This window comes from Myotis davidii, unplaced genomic scaffold (genome assembly GCF_000327345.1).
Source record: "Myotis davidii unplaced genomic scaffold, ASM32734v1 scaffold1451, whole genome shotgun sequence".
NCBI classification, from domain to species: Eukaryota; Metazoa; Chordata; class Mammalia; order Chiroptera; family Vespertilionidae; genus Myotis; species Myotis davidii.
The window spans coordinates 21,391-37,748 of NW_006282881.1; the positions used below are offsets into that span (position 1 = coordinate 21,391).

The 16,358-nt window shown below is 44.1% G+C and overlaps 1 protein-coding gene and 1 pseudogene across 1 annotated transcript in view; both read left to right on the forward strand.

The window, feature by feature from the left end:
• The first annotated feature begins 2,150 nt into the window (after positions 1–2,150).
• Positions 2,151–2,927, forward strand: LOC102774898 (annotated as a pseudogene).
• A 7,415-nt stretch (positions 2,928–10,342) lies between these two features.
• HSD17B2 (hydroxysteroid (17-beta) dehydrogenase 2) overlaps positions 10,343–16,358 on the forward strand; it is a 57,712-nt gene continuing 51,696 nt past the window's right edge. The window contains exon 1 of the mRNA XM_006753318.2: positions 10,343–10,653. Coding sequence (XP_006753381.1) covers positions 10,389–10,653 — 265 coding nt within the window. The 5' untranslated portion in view covers positions 10,343–10,388. The remainder of the gene's footprint in view (positions 10,654–16,358) is intronic.

A 16,358-nucleotide genomic window follows, 5' to 3' on the forward strand; every position in this document is an offset into this window, starting at 1 on the left:
TATATCCCACATTCAAAGGCTGTTAAATCATGTTGTTTACCCATATCTTCAGAAAAAAATTACTTCTACTGTCGTGGTAAACAACCTGCTTCCCTATTTATAATGGTCTAGCCCTCTAGCAACTTCAGCATGAAATTATAGCTAATTTGCCTACAAACGTCAGGTATTCATAATAATTTGGCCACTCGGTATAAGAAAGGTTAAAACGGAATCATTTGGGTGTCTAGAATTAATTAAATTTAAATTATTTCTAATGGGAAAAAATGACTCAGTTTTTGAACAAATCACTTCTCAAACAGCCTTCCAGACGAATTAAGTTTGAGAACCAAGGTTCCACTGTAGTACCATTTGTGCCAACCACACCCAAGGACTATGAAGTCAGGAGAATAAATCTCATTTTGATGCATCAGCATAAAGCTGGTGAATATGCTATTGAGATCCACCCCTAAGTCCTCCCCTAAACTCTAGCCATTAAAAGCCTCAAGGCAAGGATCCAGTGCTCACTCTCCCTTCCAGGAGTACATCCACACCTTTTCCTCTTCTTCTTCTGCCCCCATAAGCAAGCATTTCCTAAACTCTAAGGGATCTCTCAAGACTTGCAACCAAGGGAGCAATGGGCAACAGCAGCTCATCCCAGGCTAACCCCCTGAACCTGTATCTAAGGCACCCTTTTTTCTGACTCTCCAGTGAGCTGACAGCAGCCCCACCTTGGCTCACTTCTTTCCTATAATGTTTCTGGAGAGCCAAAGCAGTATCCCCTAACCCCACCTCTCTCTTTTATTGCTTCTTCTGTCCTAAGCCCTTCCTTGTCTCACTGTTTCCAACTTTAATAAACATACTCTCACAATCACCTGGACTTGTGTTGTGAAATCTTTCCTGCACCAAGTCAAGCACCCACTCTCTACTGGCTGGCCCTAGGCAGACCTGTACCTGGCTGGGTCCCCTCTCTGGTAACATTATGGGAGAGAAGAAAAGCCCCAGAAAACCAAAGACTTGTGAGTATTCTATGTCTACATAAAGCCATCAGGGTTGTAGATGAACACTTAAATGTTTTTTAAAAATATATTTTTATTCATTTCAGAGAGAGGTAGGGAGAGGGAGAGAGAGTTAGAAACATCTCTGATGAGAGAGAATCATTGGTTGGCTGCCTCCTGCATGCACCCTGCTGGGGATCTAGCATGCAACCCAGGCATGTGCCTTTGACTGGAGTCGAACCTGGGACCCTTCAGTCCACAGGCCAGTCCACTGAGCCAACCAGCTAGGGCAATATTTAAATTTTTTTTATTGAGATTATAAACCTCCTTAGAGAATTACCTTATATCTGGGTTTAAACATACTTATTGAATTTAAAGAAAGGTGTGTGTGTGGATTTAACCTTTTCATTCTTGTGGTTATTGTCCCTTGCTGTGGTCAGTGCTGAGAAGAGAAAGGGATAGAAACAAATACGTAATACTAGAGACCCAGTGCTTGAAATTCGCACAGAGGGGGTGGTGGTCCCTCAGCCTGGCCTGTACCCTTTCGCAGTCTGGGAGCCCTTGGGGGATGTCTGACTGATGGCTTAGGCCACCACCGCTCTGCTTGACAGCCATGAGCCCAGTTTCTGACTGAGCGTCGCTCCTACAGCACTAACCAACAGGGGGCAGCTCCCGCATTGAGCGTCTGCCCCCTGGTGGTCAGTGTGCATCATAGTGACCAGTCATTCCACCATTGGGCTGAAACCAGCTTTCCAACATCCCCCGATGGGTCCCAGATTGTGAGCGGGTGCAGGCCAAGGAACCCCACCAGTACATGATCGGGGCCGGGGAGGGATGTGGGAGGTTGCTTAGCATATCATTAGCATATTATGCTTTGATTGGTTGAACGACCAACTGGACGACTGGACACTTAGCTTATTAGGCTTTTATTATCCTATCTAATAAAAGACAAAAGGGTAATTGACTGTACCTTTGCTACGCTTCCCATTGGCTAATCAGGGCGATATGCAAATTTGCATATGTAGGCACAGGAGCAGTGAGCGAAGGCCGGTGTGGCGAGCTAAGAGCAAAGAGGGAAGTCTGCTGCGCCGGCCTCCGCCACGCCCCCGGGGCCCAGGGAGAGTCCGCGGAGACGACCGGGCCTCCCAAGCGGAGAGTCTCTGTGGTCAGACCTAGAGGTTTGCAAGGTTGGAAGTTCTGTACCGGGAGCCGGGGAGAAATGGAGCTGGAGCACAGAGAGGGGACCATGGCACCCGTGGGCTTTGAGGAGTTCTCAGCACCTCCCGGCTCGGAGCTGGCGCTGCCTCTGCTGTTTGGTGATCACATCCTGAAAAGCGAGACCGAAGTGGAGTTCATGTCTGGGGTTCTGGGCAGCTCCAGCTTCCGGGAGCAAGACGAAGAGGAGGAGGCAGCCCGAGGCCAGCAGTGGCACCAACGGGAACACAATCGCAGGAGTACCAGGCGCTGGGTCGGCGCTGCAGGGAGATTGAGCAGGTGAACGAGCAGGTCCTGAACAGGCTCCATCAGGTACAGCGGATAACACGGAGACTCCAGCAGGAGTGGAGTTTCCTCAAGAGGGTGCTGGACTCCTACGGCGACAACTACCGGGCCAGCCAGTTCACCATCTTACTGGAGGACGAGGGCAGCCAGGGCACAGACGCCCCCACCCCAGGCAATGCTGAGAACGAGCCTCCGAAGGAAGAGGGGCTGTCCCCACCCAAGAGGATGCCAGCGCCCACAGAAGCCAGGAGCCAGGCCCCTGGTGAGGGATCCAGTGGGCAGAAGGGCGCTGGGCGGGAGTCCCACTGACTCCGGAGCTGGTCCCCGTGCAGATAAAGGTGGAGGAAGACTTTTGGCTTCGAAGCAGACGAAGGCCTGGACACAAGTTGGGTTTCTCGGGGGCCAGACAAGCTGCTGCCCTAGCCCACCCTAGCCAGCCCCCACTTTGACTGAGCCCCCAATAAACGAACCCCATGCTCTCCTCAGAAAAAAAAAAAAAAAAGCTAAGCCCCTTGCCCGCCATGCCGGCTCCTCCCAGTGAAGAGCGAAGGTTTGGGTTCTGGGCGCCGGAGGAAAACTGGTGCCAGCAGCCAGACTGCGAGAGGGCACAGGCCGGGCTGAGGGACCCACCTGAGTGCACAAATTTTTGTACACTGGGCCTCTAGTATAGGATAATATTGTATTGAAAATACCATGCTCCCTCTGGACCCTACCTCTCTAGGGGAGATATAAGTAATTGGATCTCATTTTAAGAAGGCCAAGCTGCTGTGATGTAAAAATGTCCAAATCTGTAGAGAATTTTTTTGAGTTTATTTGAGCCCAAACTCATGGCAGTTGCTGTTAAGCAAGATCTCAAATGCTCTCAAGAATAAGTTCGCAGTTTCTTTTATCCATTTGGAAACAAGGAGGGAACGTAAGAAAGATTACATGAAGTTGGAAGACAGTGAGGTGGAGATTGGGTTACAGGATAGTTAACAAGTTTATGTGCCCTCTTAGTTCAAAGGTGTGTTAATCTAGATGCACAAAATCAATGGATAGGGCTCCTTTCTCTAAAACGGTATATGCCTCAGGCGTGACTATCCACCAAGACCTGCCCAGTTAGGGATCTGTGATCACATCACTCTGTGAGGTTACCTTATATAGAACCTCTTTTTCAGCCACATGAAGGATTTTTTAAACGCTTTGTGCAATAAATGAGATCTGATCTATTTGGAATCTGACTCTACCTGATAATGATGGAGTTTAGACATATTTTCCTTCCAACATTTCAATGACAGTAAAACAACTTGATCCAACCCTAACTTCTGGTTATTTTCTCCTGGTTCCCTCCCTGCCAACCCCCCTTCTATGAAATAGAGAATGACATATGTCATATTTACTCAATTACGATTTAACATTTAAAATATTAGTTATCACCTCAAATCTTGAAAAACATAATAAAACTTGTGTTACCAGAAAGACCACCCTGATATCTCTGAGATTATCTGTTATGACCTGTACTACCCTGTCCATATCTTAAAGTTTAGGTCACCGTGACATCAACACATGGTCATTCTCTACTTGGTGGATTATGCCATCACCATGCTACACTCATCATAACAACATATTCTTTAGTTACTGCAACAACATGATTTTGAAAATGTTTAAACTCTTAAAAATGTGACTGTTTCAGGCACTTGGCACCAGAGGGACCATATTTTACTGTACATATGGGGCAACTCAGAGAGTCTAGGACCATTAGTCTGCAGAAGGTAAGACGTAACAATAATCTTTAGATATCTGAAAGAAATAAGGACTAGATGTGGTCTGAGTGACTCCAAAGGGGCAGGAAGAACAAATGCCACAAGCAAGCTTTTTCTAGAGCAGAGCTTTCTAGTTTGCCAAGCTATCATGACCTGGAAAATCATGTGAACTGTCAGTAGACAAGATGGCCACTTGGTGGGGATGTTACAGAGAGAAACTCCACTTCAGATAGGAAGTTACTTCTTCAAATTCCCTTCCACCAGCCACTGATTTTAAGAAAAATCTACATTCTAGGATTCTCAGCATTTATTTTTTTATTTTTGCCCACGTTGGGAAATTCTTCTCTCTTTTGGGTAAAATATCTTGTCTTCAGAAGTTGCCTTCAAAAAGGAAGGAAGCCTCACACTGGCATCATGAGCAAGAATGAGTTTGTCGCCCTAGCCTGATTGGCTCAGTGGATAGAGCATTAGCCTGTGGACTGAAGAGTCCCGGGTTTGATTCTGGTCAAGGACACTTGCCTCAGTTGCAGGCTCCTCCTCAGCCTGGGCCCTGGATGGGGGCGCATGCAGGAGTCAACCAATCGATGTGTCTCTCTCAAATCGATATTTCCCTGTCTTTCCCTCTCTCTTCCACTTTCCAATTGGTTCCTCCTTGGAAAACTAAGAAAAGGCTTGCCAGAAATGGGACACTGGCCAGCAAAGATGGCTTCAAGGATAGCTCTAGGACAGGGGTGGGCAACCCCTGGCACGCGTGCCAAACATGGCACGCCGGTAACCTTTGCTGGCACGTGAAACCCTCTCTTATAATCTTCCATTTACAATTTTTTTCTTAATATCAACTTTTTTATTTTTCAGATAAATTCAGTGTAGGTGCATTTTAGATAAAGAAATAATTTTACATAACAAGTTATCTTAAAGACCATAGACATGGATTGACGAGAGAGGGGAAGAGCAATTTCTATACCTCTGCCTTAACTCTCCCTACCTTTCTAGATCCAACCAGTGTTTTGGTTTCATCCACATACGCTTGTGAATCTTTGTTCTCAGTGATGAATTTTGTTAAGTCTCATAATAGGAGTAGCCTGACGGATGAAAGTAGTAGCTCATGCATATCTCTGAAGGTCACAAAATATAATCCTGATATAAAATCTCTGTCATCAGTGATGCAGCAGCAAAAGTCTCACTCAGTGTAGGTGCATCTTAGATAAATAAATAATTTTACATAATATGTATACATGAAAAAATAAATGTATTTTTCATCATCATATACTGTGTTTTTGTCGCTTGAATGAATTTTATTATTTCCTCAAGGTTCCTCACATACATACACCTTAAGATATATCAAGTAGGTGTAACATGTTCTCAAAAAATTAGGGTTGGCACGCAGAAGAATTTTGAGTCAGAGATTTTGCTGGTTTTGGCACGCACTCACAAAAAGGTTGCCCGCCCCTGCTCTGGGACAAAATGATGGGGACAAAGAAGAGACACAACTCAGCTCAATCATGTGGAGAAAGTCTTCATTCAGAGGCAGAGCAGCTCTTAAGTGGACTAGGGTCCTGAAATCCTCTATCAAAGGAATGCAGAGATATGCGGCCCAGAAGGGGCTAATTCTTACCTTGAAATCCTGCAACTCCATTTGTGTTCTCAATTGGTAAAAAGCCTTTCTTTCTACCACCATCCATTCCCACTAGTCACTGCTCCCCAAGATCAGGAACTGGATATTCACTCAACAAATATTAAGTACATGCAATGTGCCAGGCACTAGGCTAGCCATTTTGTGCAGTTTGAATAAACAACAACAAAACAGATATAGTTCTTGCCCAAGTCATCTGTGATCTAGTAGTGGAGATAAAAAAAAAAATCCTAAAAATGAACAAAGTACAGAATTACAAATTGAGCTAAGTGTAGTGAAGGGAATGAATAAATAGGGTGTGGTGACAGAAGATATTCAGGTAGGGTGGTGAGTAGGTGACATTGAAGTAGATATCTGAAGGATGACAGGGGGGAGAAGTGTGTGATGAATTGAATGAAGAAATAAATGAGGAGGAAGCTGGCGAGAACCCTCCATCTGCCCAGGAGCCCTCCTAACAGTGAGCAAAGTGGCCATCTTCCCGTCATTGCCAGGAACCATGCAAGAATTATGTTGTTCACTTTTAAAAACAACACTAGGGAGCTGGGCTTCCTTTATGAAGAGAAGGAAACTGAGTCTCAGGAAAGGCAGGTAACTTGCCCAGTGCTTCACAGCTAGTAATTGGCAGAGCCAGGATTCAAATTCAGTTCTGTGAGGTTTTAAGGCCCATATTAATAATACTGTGCATCTCCTTCCCCATCAGAGGGCAAGGATCATCCTTACCTGGACTTCCCTGTCACAGTAGTGCTTGCCCTCTCCTTGGGAGTCCCAGAACTGAGCCACTGGGAAGCCACGTGGGCTGCCACCAGGAGACGATTCACTTCATCTCCAGTGGCGTGTACCCATTAGGGAACCCACCTGGGCATTTGGCCTAGCTCTAGTGTTGGAGCCACTGACAAAGTACTGAGTCTCGCCTCTGCCCCCCGGCTCTCCCCACCCCCTCCCCCGTAAGGAACAGGAACTATCCTATATCTTCCCCTGGAAAACCATCTGATGCGAGAGCTAGCTTGTCTGAATGCTCCTGGCTGGTGAAGCCAAGAAGCCTGAGAGAGGGTGTGCCCTGGACTCACAGGAGTAAACAGGGTGTGTGGAGGTGGGGAGGGGGCAATATGAGGGTTACCCAAAGGGAATTCCAGATCCTTTCCCCTAAGCTTCCTGACCTGGAACTGGCAACATCTCCCCACCTAAGGCGTCCAAGTGGCGGGGCGGACAGACAAGAGGTGTCATGGCCCACATGAGACCCCCAAAATGACTTTGTCAGCATACCTCGCAGTCCCAGTATATAGTATGGGTCACACCCGGTCTCCCTCAGGTCTTGGGATAGCCCTGAGCCCAGGTGGGCTCCCTTTACAGCTGAGCTGGCCAAGGACAGTGACTCACCAAAGGCTCATCTGAGACCAGAGCCAGCTTCCCCGACTCCCTGTCCAAAGCCCTCCCTACCTTCTCACATCATAGGCAGCTGGGTACCTTTTCTCTATAGCCCTGCTTTTTGGGACATTGATTCTTTGAAGCTTGTAATTCTCAAGAAACAGAAGACTCCCTGACCACCCTGACTACCTGAAAGAATTTAGAAGACCTACTCCAAGAAGGGAGCTATTATCACAGATAACAATAGTTTAATGTGAACTAGAAATGGGAGGACCTATTTAGCCTATTTGGTCAAAGTCCTCTCTGTGTCCCATTCTTAAAGATGGTCCATTAAACATTCATTTCCCAAACATTTGCTTTTCCATTCCCCCCACCCCCACCCCACCCCCGCCCCGTACACACACACACACAGCGCTTTCCTTAGCTAAGATGGCATATAAACCTCAACTGCCTGATTTGTCCTGGGGTCTCATATTCCTAAAGAACCCCAAAGTGTGTATATGTAATGCATTTGGTTATTTTCTTCTGTTAATCTGTCTCATGTTAATTTGGTTAATAGTCTAGCCAGAAGAACTTAGAAAGGTGGGAGCAAATTTTATTTTTCCTCCCCTACACTGTCTTGTTTAAAAAATACAAATTACCAGCATTTATGAAAGTCCTTCTGGTGTTCCAGGCAGGCTATGCTAAGTGCTTTATCTTGATATTTTTATTACTTTACAGCTGAGGGGCAGGGGTATAAGGAGATGATGTTACCCACCCAAAATGACCTAGAAAGTGAGTGGCAGTGATGCAGGCATCCTGGGGGTCCAGGCATCTGAGTGCCCGTGACCCACTATGGGTTCTTGGCTTCGCATTGGAAATAATTCAAATTTGAGCCAGCACAGAGGTTAAAGTGAAAGTGAGCTTATTAGTGAAACAGTGAGACAGAGAATGGGCCACTCCACAGACCCCCTTTAGCGGAACTTGCTTCCTTTTTGAGGTTCATTGAATGAGGGGGATTCTATAGGGGGAGGAATATTTAGGGTCTTCCAGGGAAAGTTTCATTGACCAATTAAAAAAAATTTTAAATTGATTTTTAGAGAGAGAGGAAGGGAGAGGGAGAAAGAAAAACATCTGACAATCGATTGGTTGCCTCCTGCATGCCCCCAACTGGGGATTGACCTCACAACCCAGGCATGTGCCCTGACCCAGAATCAAACCAGCAACTTTTTGGTGCCCAGCCAACTTAGCCACACGCTCAAGGGTCATTTTGTGCTCTCCTATGGGCTTTCCGTTTCTGATCATGGCAGCCCCGCGTGCGTTGTTTAGCATGCTAATGCATTATAATCAGCACGCAATAAGGTTAGGGGTTACCATTAGGTGAAATTAGTTGCCATATTGAATTGAGCTGGTCTCTGCAAGGTTTTAAGCCATAAATTCAGAGAGTGTGTGTGTGTGTGTAGGGGGTGGGTTGGGCATGTGTCTTACTATCTCCTTGACAGCTCCTGTGGCTTTTTATTGATTGCGGCTATTCTGCCACATACGCGATTTCAGCAGAGCTAAAATTGGATTTGAATACATGTAATCTGACCTCAGAGTGAGAATTTTTCTTGTCTCTCCAGATATATCAATGCCGGGAACACACAAGGCACGCCATAAGCTCAGGTGTTCAGCGCCCTCTTGGGGCAGTCAGCACTGTTGCTGGTGGTGAGTAAGGTGTCCCAGCTGCTAGTGCTGGCTTTCCACCCAGTAAGTCATGAGCCCAGATCCACTATTTATCCTCTCCCAGCCATGGTTTCCTCTTTGTAATATGGGAGTAATAATATCCGCCTGGAAGTGTTTCCTACGGTTCGAATGAGGCCAAGGTAAGGAAGCACTAGTTCATGACAGACTGACTGTCTTTTATTTTTTACCTAAGACGGCAGTACAGGAGAGCAGGGAAGAGCACACACTTCTGAAATGAGGCTGCTGGACTCCAATGTTGTGTGATCTTGGGCAAGTCTCTTAACCTCTCTGTGCCTCGGTGTTCTCACCTGTAAAGTCACTACAATAATAGAACCTACCATCATGAGGATATTACATTGAAAGACACTGAGCATATTGACTGAGTGCCAATACCTGAAACAGAGCATTGCAGAGAATAGGGTCTCAACAGAATGAATGGATAAGCCATAGCCAGTTTTGGCTCAGTAGATAGAGCATCAGCTTGTGGACTGAAGGGTCCCAGGTTCAATTCCTGTCAAGGGCACATGCCCGGGTTGCAGGCTCAATCCCCAGTAGGAGGAATGCAGGAGGCAGCTGATCAATGATTCTGTCTCATCATTCATGTTTCTATCTCTCTCTCCCTCTCCCTTCCTCCCTGAAATCAATAAAAAATTATTTTTTTAAAAAAAGAATGAATTGATAAGTAGCTAAATATGATCCCTGGCATAAATACGTACTGATATGTATGTATGGGCCATTATCAGTTGTATTATCATTGTTACTATCTCGCCTAGGCATATCTCCCCGCTGGCATGACCAAAGCATCTTCTTCTGCCATGAATCTCTTCTAGTTTTTATTCCCTCTCTGTCCAGCTTTCAGCCTGACTCAGGTGGGAGATGGCAGGGACACGGATAAAATCAGTGATACCTTTCCCTTCCAGGGTCCATTTTCCAAACTTCACTGGTTGTCTGGACTTATTCTCTCTCTCTCTCTCTCTCTCTCTCTCACACACACACACACACACACACACACACACACACACACAAGTCAGGAAAAGAGCTGGACAAACAGACACATCACAGGCTCCTAAAGAAGCCTATTTTTCTAGGAGCTAGAGGTTTTGTAACTCACCATTCAGACTGAATTTTGTCAATAATTATCCAACTAGCTATCTCTCCAGAGATCATTAAAAAAACGAATGCGTGTTTGTTGTGGGTGTGAACGTGTAGATGTCATGCACGCAGTGGGTGTAGGGGGAGAAATCAAATAGCAAGTGCTCTGGCATTTTTATCCAACTGTATGCTGGTTTAAATTACCCACGAGGAAATATGTGTCTGTATGAGTATGATTAATCCAGGCTCATTCAAAATGTGTCAGGGCTTTCCCTCCCCCCTCCCTTCTTGGCTCTCCGTTCATATAACCCAGGCTGCCTCCAGCCAGCCTTTCTCCACTTGTCCTGAGCGCAAAAAGGTGCAGCTGAGTCTCTGAGAATGAGCACTTTCTCCTCTGAAAACGCCGGGCTCTGCCTGGCTGTCACGGCAGCCCTGGGGGGACTAGTTCTTTGCAAACTCAAGAGTCTAGGACAGGTGGGGGGTAAGGGGGTCTGCCTGGCGGGCCTCTGGGGAGGGGCTTGCCTGTTAAGCCTGTCCCTCTTCTGGAGTTTGATCCTGATCTCCCTGTCATGCTTCCTCCTGTATATTTACTTATCTGGCCAAGAATTGTTACCGGTGGACCAAAAGGCTGTGCTAATCACAGGTAAGTGGGTGACACTGCGATTCTCACTCAGGGCAGAATCTGAGTGAGAGACATTTTCAGATTTGGTTTAAAGATAAAATGCTTGGTGTGGAGTAAATAAAATACATCTCCAAGTGGTTTTCGCTACACGGTTTTTGGTTTGCTTTCTCCAGGAGTTATACTTCCTAGAGGGTCGGGGAAGGTGAAGTGCATCTAAGCCATGATTTTGTTAATTTCCCAGGATAAATATTAATCAGCAAACCTATGGTATTTCATGTTTCATTGTATCCAGGAAAGTCCCCTAGGTTTCTTTAGGCTTAAACAGAATTTTGCTCTGAGATTAATGTTTGGCTGTGCTCTAGACTTTGGCTTTTATTCCTTAGCTTTGCTGTGTTGTTTTGTTCTTTGTTTATTTTCTTTCGAATACAGGGGCAGGCAAAAGTAAGTTTCCAGTTGCATTGTGACATTCCTTTGAGTTAATAATGATATTGTAATAATCATAATCTGCCTGTTTTTTTTCCATACAAACAACTGTAAACCTACTTTTGCCCACCCTGTATAGAATGGATTTACCAAGGCTTGCAACTTTGCAGTTAGATGGGCTGCTGTCATGAACCTTGACTCATCTAAGCATTTGTCTTCATACTTGTCCTTAGACTGCTAACGTTTCTCAATTGGATTAAGCTGGCAGTGTGTCCAGAAGGCAGTTGCTTGTTGGCTGGGCTGCCAGCTTTTTTCTTCTTTTGTCTTTTCTTTTGCGGCTGCAAGTGTGAGTCCGAATTAAATCCCTGTGGTTTGTGAAACTGGTTTGTTTGGTTGTGAAGTTTGAGTTTGGATAGGGCTTTAAGTGGGATTAGCCAGCATTATCCTAGCCCAGAAAAAACCCTGCCAAGAATGAACATTAGCTACAGAATCATTTGCTGGGATGTCATCACCCCACACCCTGTGGCTACACCAGCTGGGGGTGAAGGCAAACACAGGGTGTGGATGGAAGCAAATAGAGGAGGGGTTCTCAACCTGTGGGTCGCGGCCCCATGGAAGGTCAAATGACCCTTTCACAGGGGTCGCCTAAGACCATCCTGCATATCAGATATTTACATTACGATTCATAACAGTAGCAACATTACAGTGAGGAAGTAGCAACGAATATAATTTTATGGTTGGGTCACAACATGAGGAACTGTATTTAAAGGGCCAGAAGGTTGAGAACCACTGAAACAGAGGGTTTTTTTTTCCCAATTCACAGAGAAATAGACTCTAAAGTGGCTTGTCTATATTGTCTTTTACTTTAATCCAATGAGGAAATTCTCCCTTAACATGAAACGCAAGTGGGCACTTGTTGGAGTTTTGAAGTGTGGCGGAAAACAAGTTTCTTCAAAAACAAAACAAAAACCCCAGACAATTCAAAGGTAGAAAACTCAGTGGATCAACGGGATGTTTACCTACACAAATGTCCGGTATCACTTGGAATCATGCATCTGGAAAGACTGGCTGCGTTTTCTACATTTTCACTAGCAATCCTTGGTGGGGCTGTCCTTCCATTCTGTGCGCAGTAGCAAGTACCCAGGGTCTTCAGAATAATTCCAGGTCGAATTTGTTTGTTGTACTTTTCCACTTGTGTGAACGAAGACAGCAATTAAGCACGTTAAAAAAGTACTAGCAATGCTGTGGTTGACACTTATGGGACATGACCTCCTGGAGGTCCAGATATTCTGGGGAGATCAGTTTCAGGGAGCGGCACTTCCGAGGCGAATAAATAAGAACTCTAAACCTTAGGATACCCTCAGGCAAACTTCAAGGTAACAGAGAAAACAGGAATTCTCTCCGCTTCATTATCTTGTCAATGTTCTTTACCCTCTACTTTTGCAGATGTAGGCAAGCACAAATGCCCACAAAATGCACAATGAAATGTCCGAACTTGTGTTTAGTGGTTTGGAAAATGACTGATTCAATTAGGCAGCTCAAGCCCAATGACTAATCCCTCAATGAAATGCTTAACAATTAGAAAACGGAGAATTAATAAAGTACGTACATTTTTAGGGCAGGGGTGGGGAACATTTTTTTCTGCCAATGGCCGTTTGGATATTTATAACATCATTTGTGGGCCATACAAAACTCTCAACTTAACAATCAGCCTGCTGTATTTCATCAAACATTTAATTAACTCATCTCTAATCCCTTGGCAGGGCCAGACCAAATGATTTCTTGGGCTTTATACTGCTCGTGAGCCACTACATTCCCCACCCCTGTTTTAGGGGGATTGAAACGTCCCTTTGAAGTGTTTTTGTCATGAAGAGTCCCATAGGTTTAATATAATTCTCAAAGTTTCAAGATCCTTATACTAAATGGAGAAATTTAAAATGAATTCGTTTAGTTAGCTCCGAACTTATTAAAAAATAAGTCACCATAACTTCGAATACACTTTATTTCAGGATGGCTTACAAATTGGTAAACAGTTTACTGACTGCAAGGAATTTGTCAATGCACATGAATATTGTTTCTTTATTTGATAATTTAAGATTTGGAAATTTCTTTTACAGGGATAATCTGAAATACATAAAAAGGGTAAATGCCAAACTGTCAGATTCACAAAGTTGTCCAGCCCAGTCTTATTTGCAACAGAGAAATAGCAAAAGCAATACAAATGGAGACAAATTATAGTATATCCTCTAGGTAGAAAAATGGGTACTATTTAAAAATGACAACCATAGGACTGTGTTATACCATGGAAAACTGGGCTAAAGAAAAACATGCAGGAGATCCAGGTGTTTGAGCAAGATTGCAACCATGTCATATGAATTAAAACAGACCCACAACAACAACCAAACACTGGAAGGAAATAATTGGTAATGGTTGGATTAGGGTACTTGGAAGCTTTTTCCCCTAGATATTTTCCCTAAAATTTCTCTAACGTAGTTTAGTACTTAAATAATAATATATATATTTTTCTTTTAAACAATTTTATTGAATGTGTTGGGGTGACATTGGTTAATAAAATTATATAGGTTTCAGGTGTACAATTCTCTAATGCACCACTGTATATTATTTGGTGTTTTCATCACCCCAAGTCAAGAATTCTTCCTCACCATTTATCCCCCCTTTACTTCTTCTACCTCCCCCCACCTCCCTTTCCCTCTGGTAATCACCATACTATTGTTTGAGTCTATAATGCAGCGGTTCTCAACCTGTGGGTCGTGACCCCTTTGGGGGTCGAATGACCCTTTCACAGGGGTTGCCTAAGACCATCAGAAAACACATATATAATTACATGTTGTTTTTGCGATTAATCACTATGCTTTAATTATGTTCAATTTGTAATAATGAAATTGGGGGTCACCACAACATGAGGAACTACATTAAAACCCCTTCCCTGGCAGAAACGTGTATACTCGTTTTCACAAAATGTTCTTTTTCAGTCGTCGACGAGTATACTAAGAAAAAATGGTAAAAAAATATGGTTTATAGGAAGACGAGTTACAAACTGTTTTCATAACCAGCATCAAAAATACTATATAGAACCAAAATAAAAAAATTAGTCTGAAAAAGAACGTTTTTAACAAAAAAATTGTTGGGGAAAGGGTTAAAGGGTTGCGGCATTAGGAAGGTTGAGAACCACTGCGTATAAGGTGTTTTGGGTTTTTTTTTTGCTTAGTCCCTTCACCTTTTTCACCCAGCCCCCCAACCTGCCTCCCCTCTGACGGCTGTCAGTCTATTCTCTGAGTCTGTTTGTATTTTTTATTTATTTTGCTCATTAGATTCCATATATAAGTAAAATCATATGGTATTTGTCTCTCTCTGACTAGCTAATTATTTTAAGAGGAATCACATTAAAAAGATAAAGTCCATTTATCTATGGACCCAGTTGTAGGACAATTACAACGACAAGTTAAAAAAAACTTTCTTTGAGTTCCTTATTTCATTTTTCTAAGATATTCAAAGGTCTTTTGTCTCAGAAACATGTAATTATAGTATAAAGAAGAAATAAGCAAGCACAGTGTGTTTGAACACATATTTGTCTTCAAGATACCTGAAGCTATAGGGGCCATCTAATTTTTAAAATGACTCTAAAATTGGCCGACCAGTGTGGACCAGTGGTTGAGCATTAACCTATGAACCAGGAGGTCATGGTTTGATTCCTGGTCAGGCCATACGCCCGGGATGTGAGCTCAATTCCCAGTGTAGGGACTGCAGGAGGCAGCCGATCAGTGATTCTCTCTCATCGTTGATGTTTCTCTCTCTCTCCCTCTCCCTTCCTCTCTGAAATCAATAAAAATATATTTTAAAGTGAAATAAAATGACTCTAAAATTAATGATGAGCAGGCCCACATGATTGCAATAGCATCTCAGGCACAATACAGTGGAAAAACACTTTGAAGTCTGACAGGCTTGCCTTAGGCTGGTTCTTCAGGGGCAGTGTTCAGGATGAGGCTTTGTGTTGTGGGGAAGAAACCCCCCTCTACCGCTCATCATTCTTTTGGCTGGCCTAAAAATCAACTCTACAGGAGACAGATTTACAAGAGAAAGTAACCAAATTTACATTGTACATATGGGAACCCCACATACATAGGAGGCTCAGGGACAGAAGCCTAAAATAAAGTATATATGACATTTTGAGCTAAGGATCAGGTAGGGTGCCTTGGAGGCTTCCGAGGGGAGGAGGGTCATTCCAGGACAGTAAGTATAGTGGATGTTCAGTAATTAGTAATTTCCCTGTTCTGTGGATAGGTCATAAAACATTATTTTTGGTGACAATTCTTATTATGGGCAAGGCCCCGAATGAAAATTCTTTAAGGGAGAGGTAACAGTTTCTTGTGAGCCTGAGGAATCTTGATTGCCTTCAGCTCAAAATAATTCATGTGCTAAAGTGGGGAAGCATTTTGGGGAAGCCTGTTCTGACCCCCTATAGCATGAAAGGGATTTATTGGGAAAGTTTCCAAGGATTATTGGTCCTGGAGTAGGGAAGATGAGCAGGAAGAGGAGGAGGCCACGTGAGGTGCAGCATCAAGGGAAGTCCCCCAAGGGTCATGTGGCTTTATCATTGGGGCAGATCTGGAGGCAGTGGGATCACTTGGTAGGAGTTGCAAAGATAACTTTGATTTGCCACCCTCAGCCCTTTCCACTTGGAGGACATCACAGTCCAAGGGGAGAGATTTGGCCATAGCCGAGCCATGGGGTACAGAGGGCACCTCCAGGAGCATTCCCACAATGTGGTGAAGCACAAGGGTGGGCACTGCTCCTGTGTGGGGGCTGGGGAAAGCGTGACAAAAGAGGGACCGCCTTCGGACTTGACAAGGGAAAATACAGTCTTTCAGGATAATTGGTCAAGCAACTCCTATGCACACAGCTAGCACTCATTAAAACTTATTGAGTTAGATAATTTTTAATTGAAATTTTCAAAACTGGATGCAATGATGGAGGTTCTTTTTAAAAAAAATTAAGTCTTTATCGTTAAAAGTATTACATGTCCCCCTTTGTCCCCATTGACCCCTTCTAGCTCACCACCGCTCCTCACCCCAGGCCTTCACCACCCTATTGTCTGTTGTGGGTTATGCATACATGCATACAAATTCTTTGGTTGATCTCTTCCCACCCACCCACACTCCCTCACCTTCCCTCTGAGATTCTGCAATCTGTTCTATGCTTTTATGTCTCTGGATCTATTTTGTTCATCAGTTTATGTTGTTCAGTAGATTCCACATGAAGGTCCTTTTTTTCATGTTGAAAAA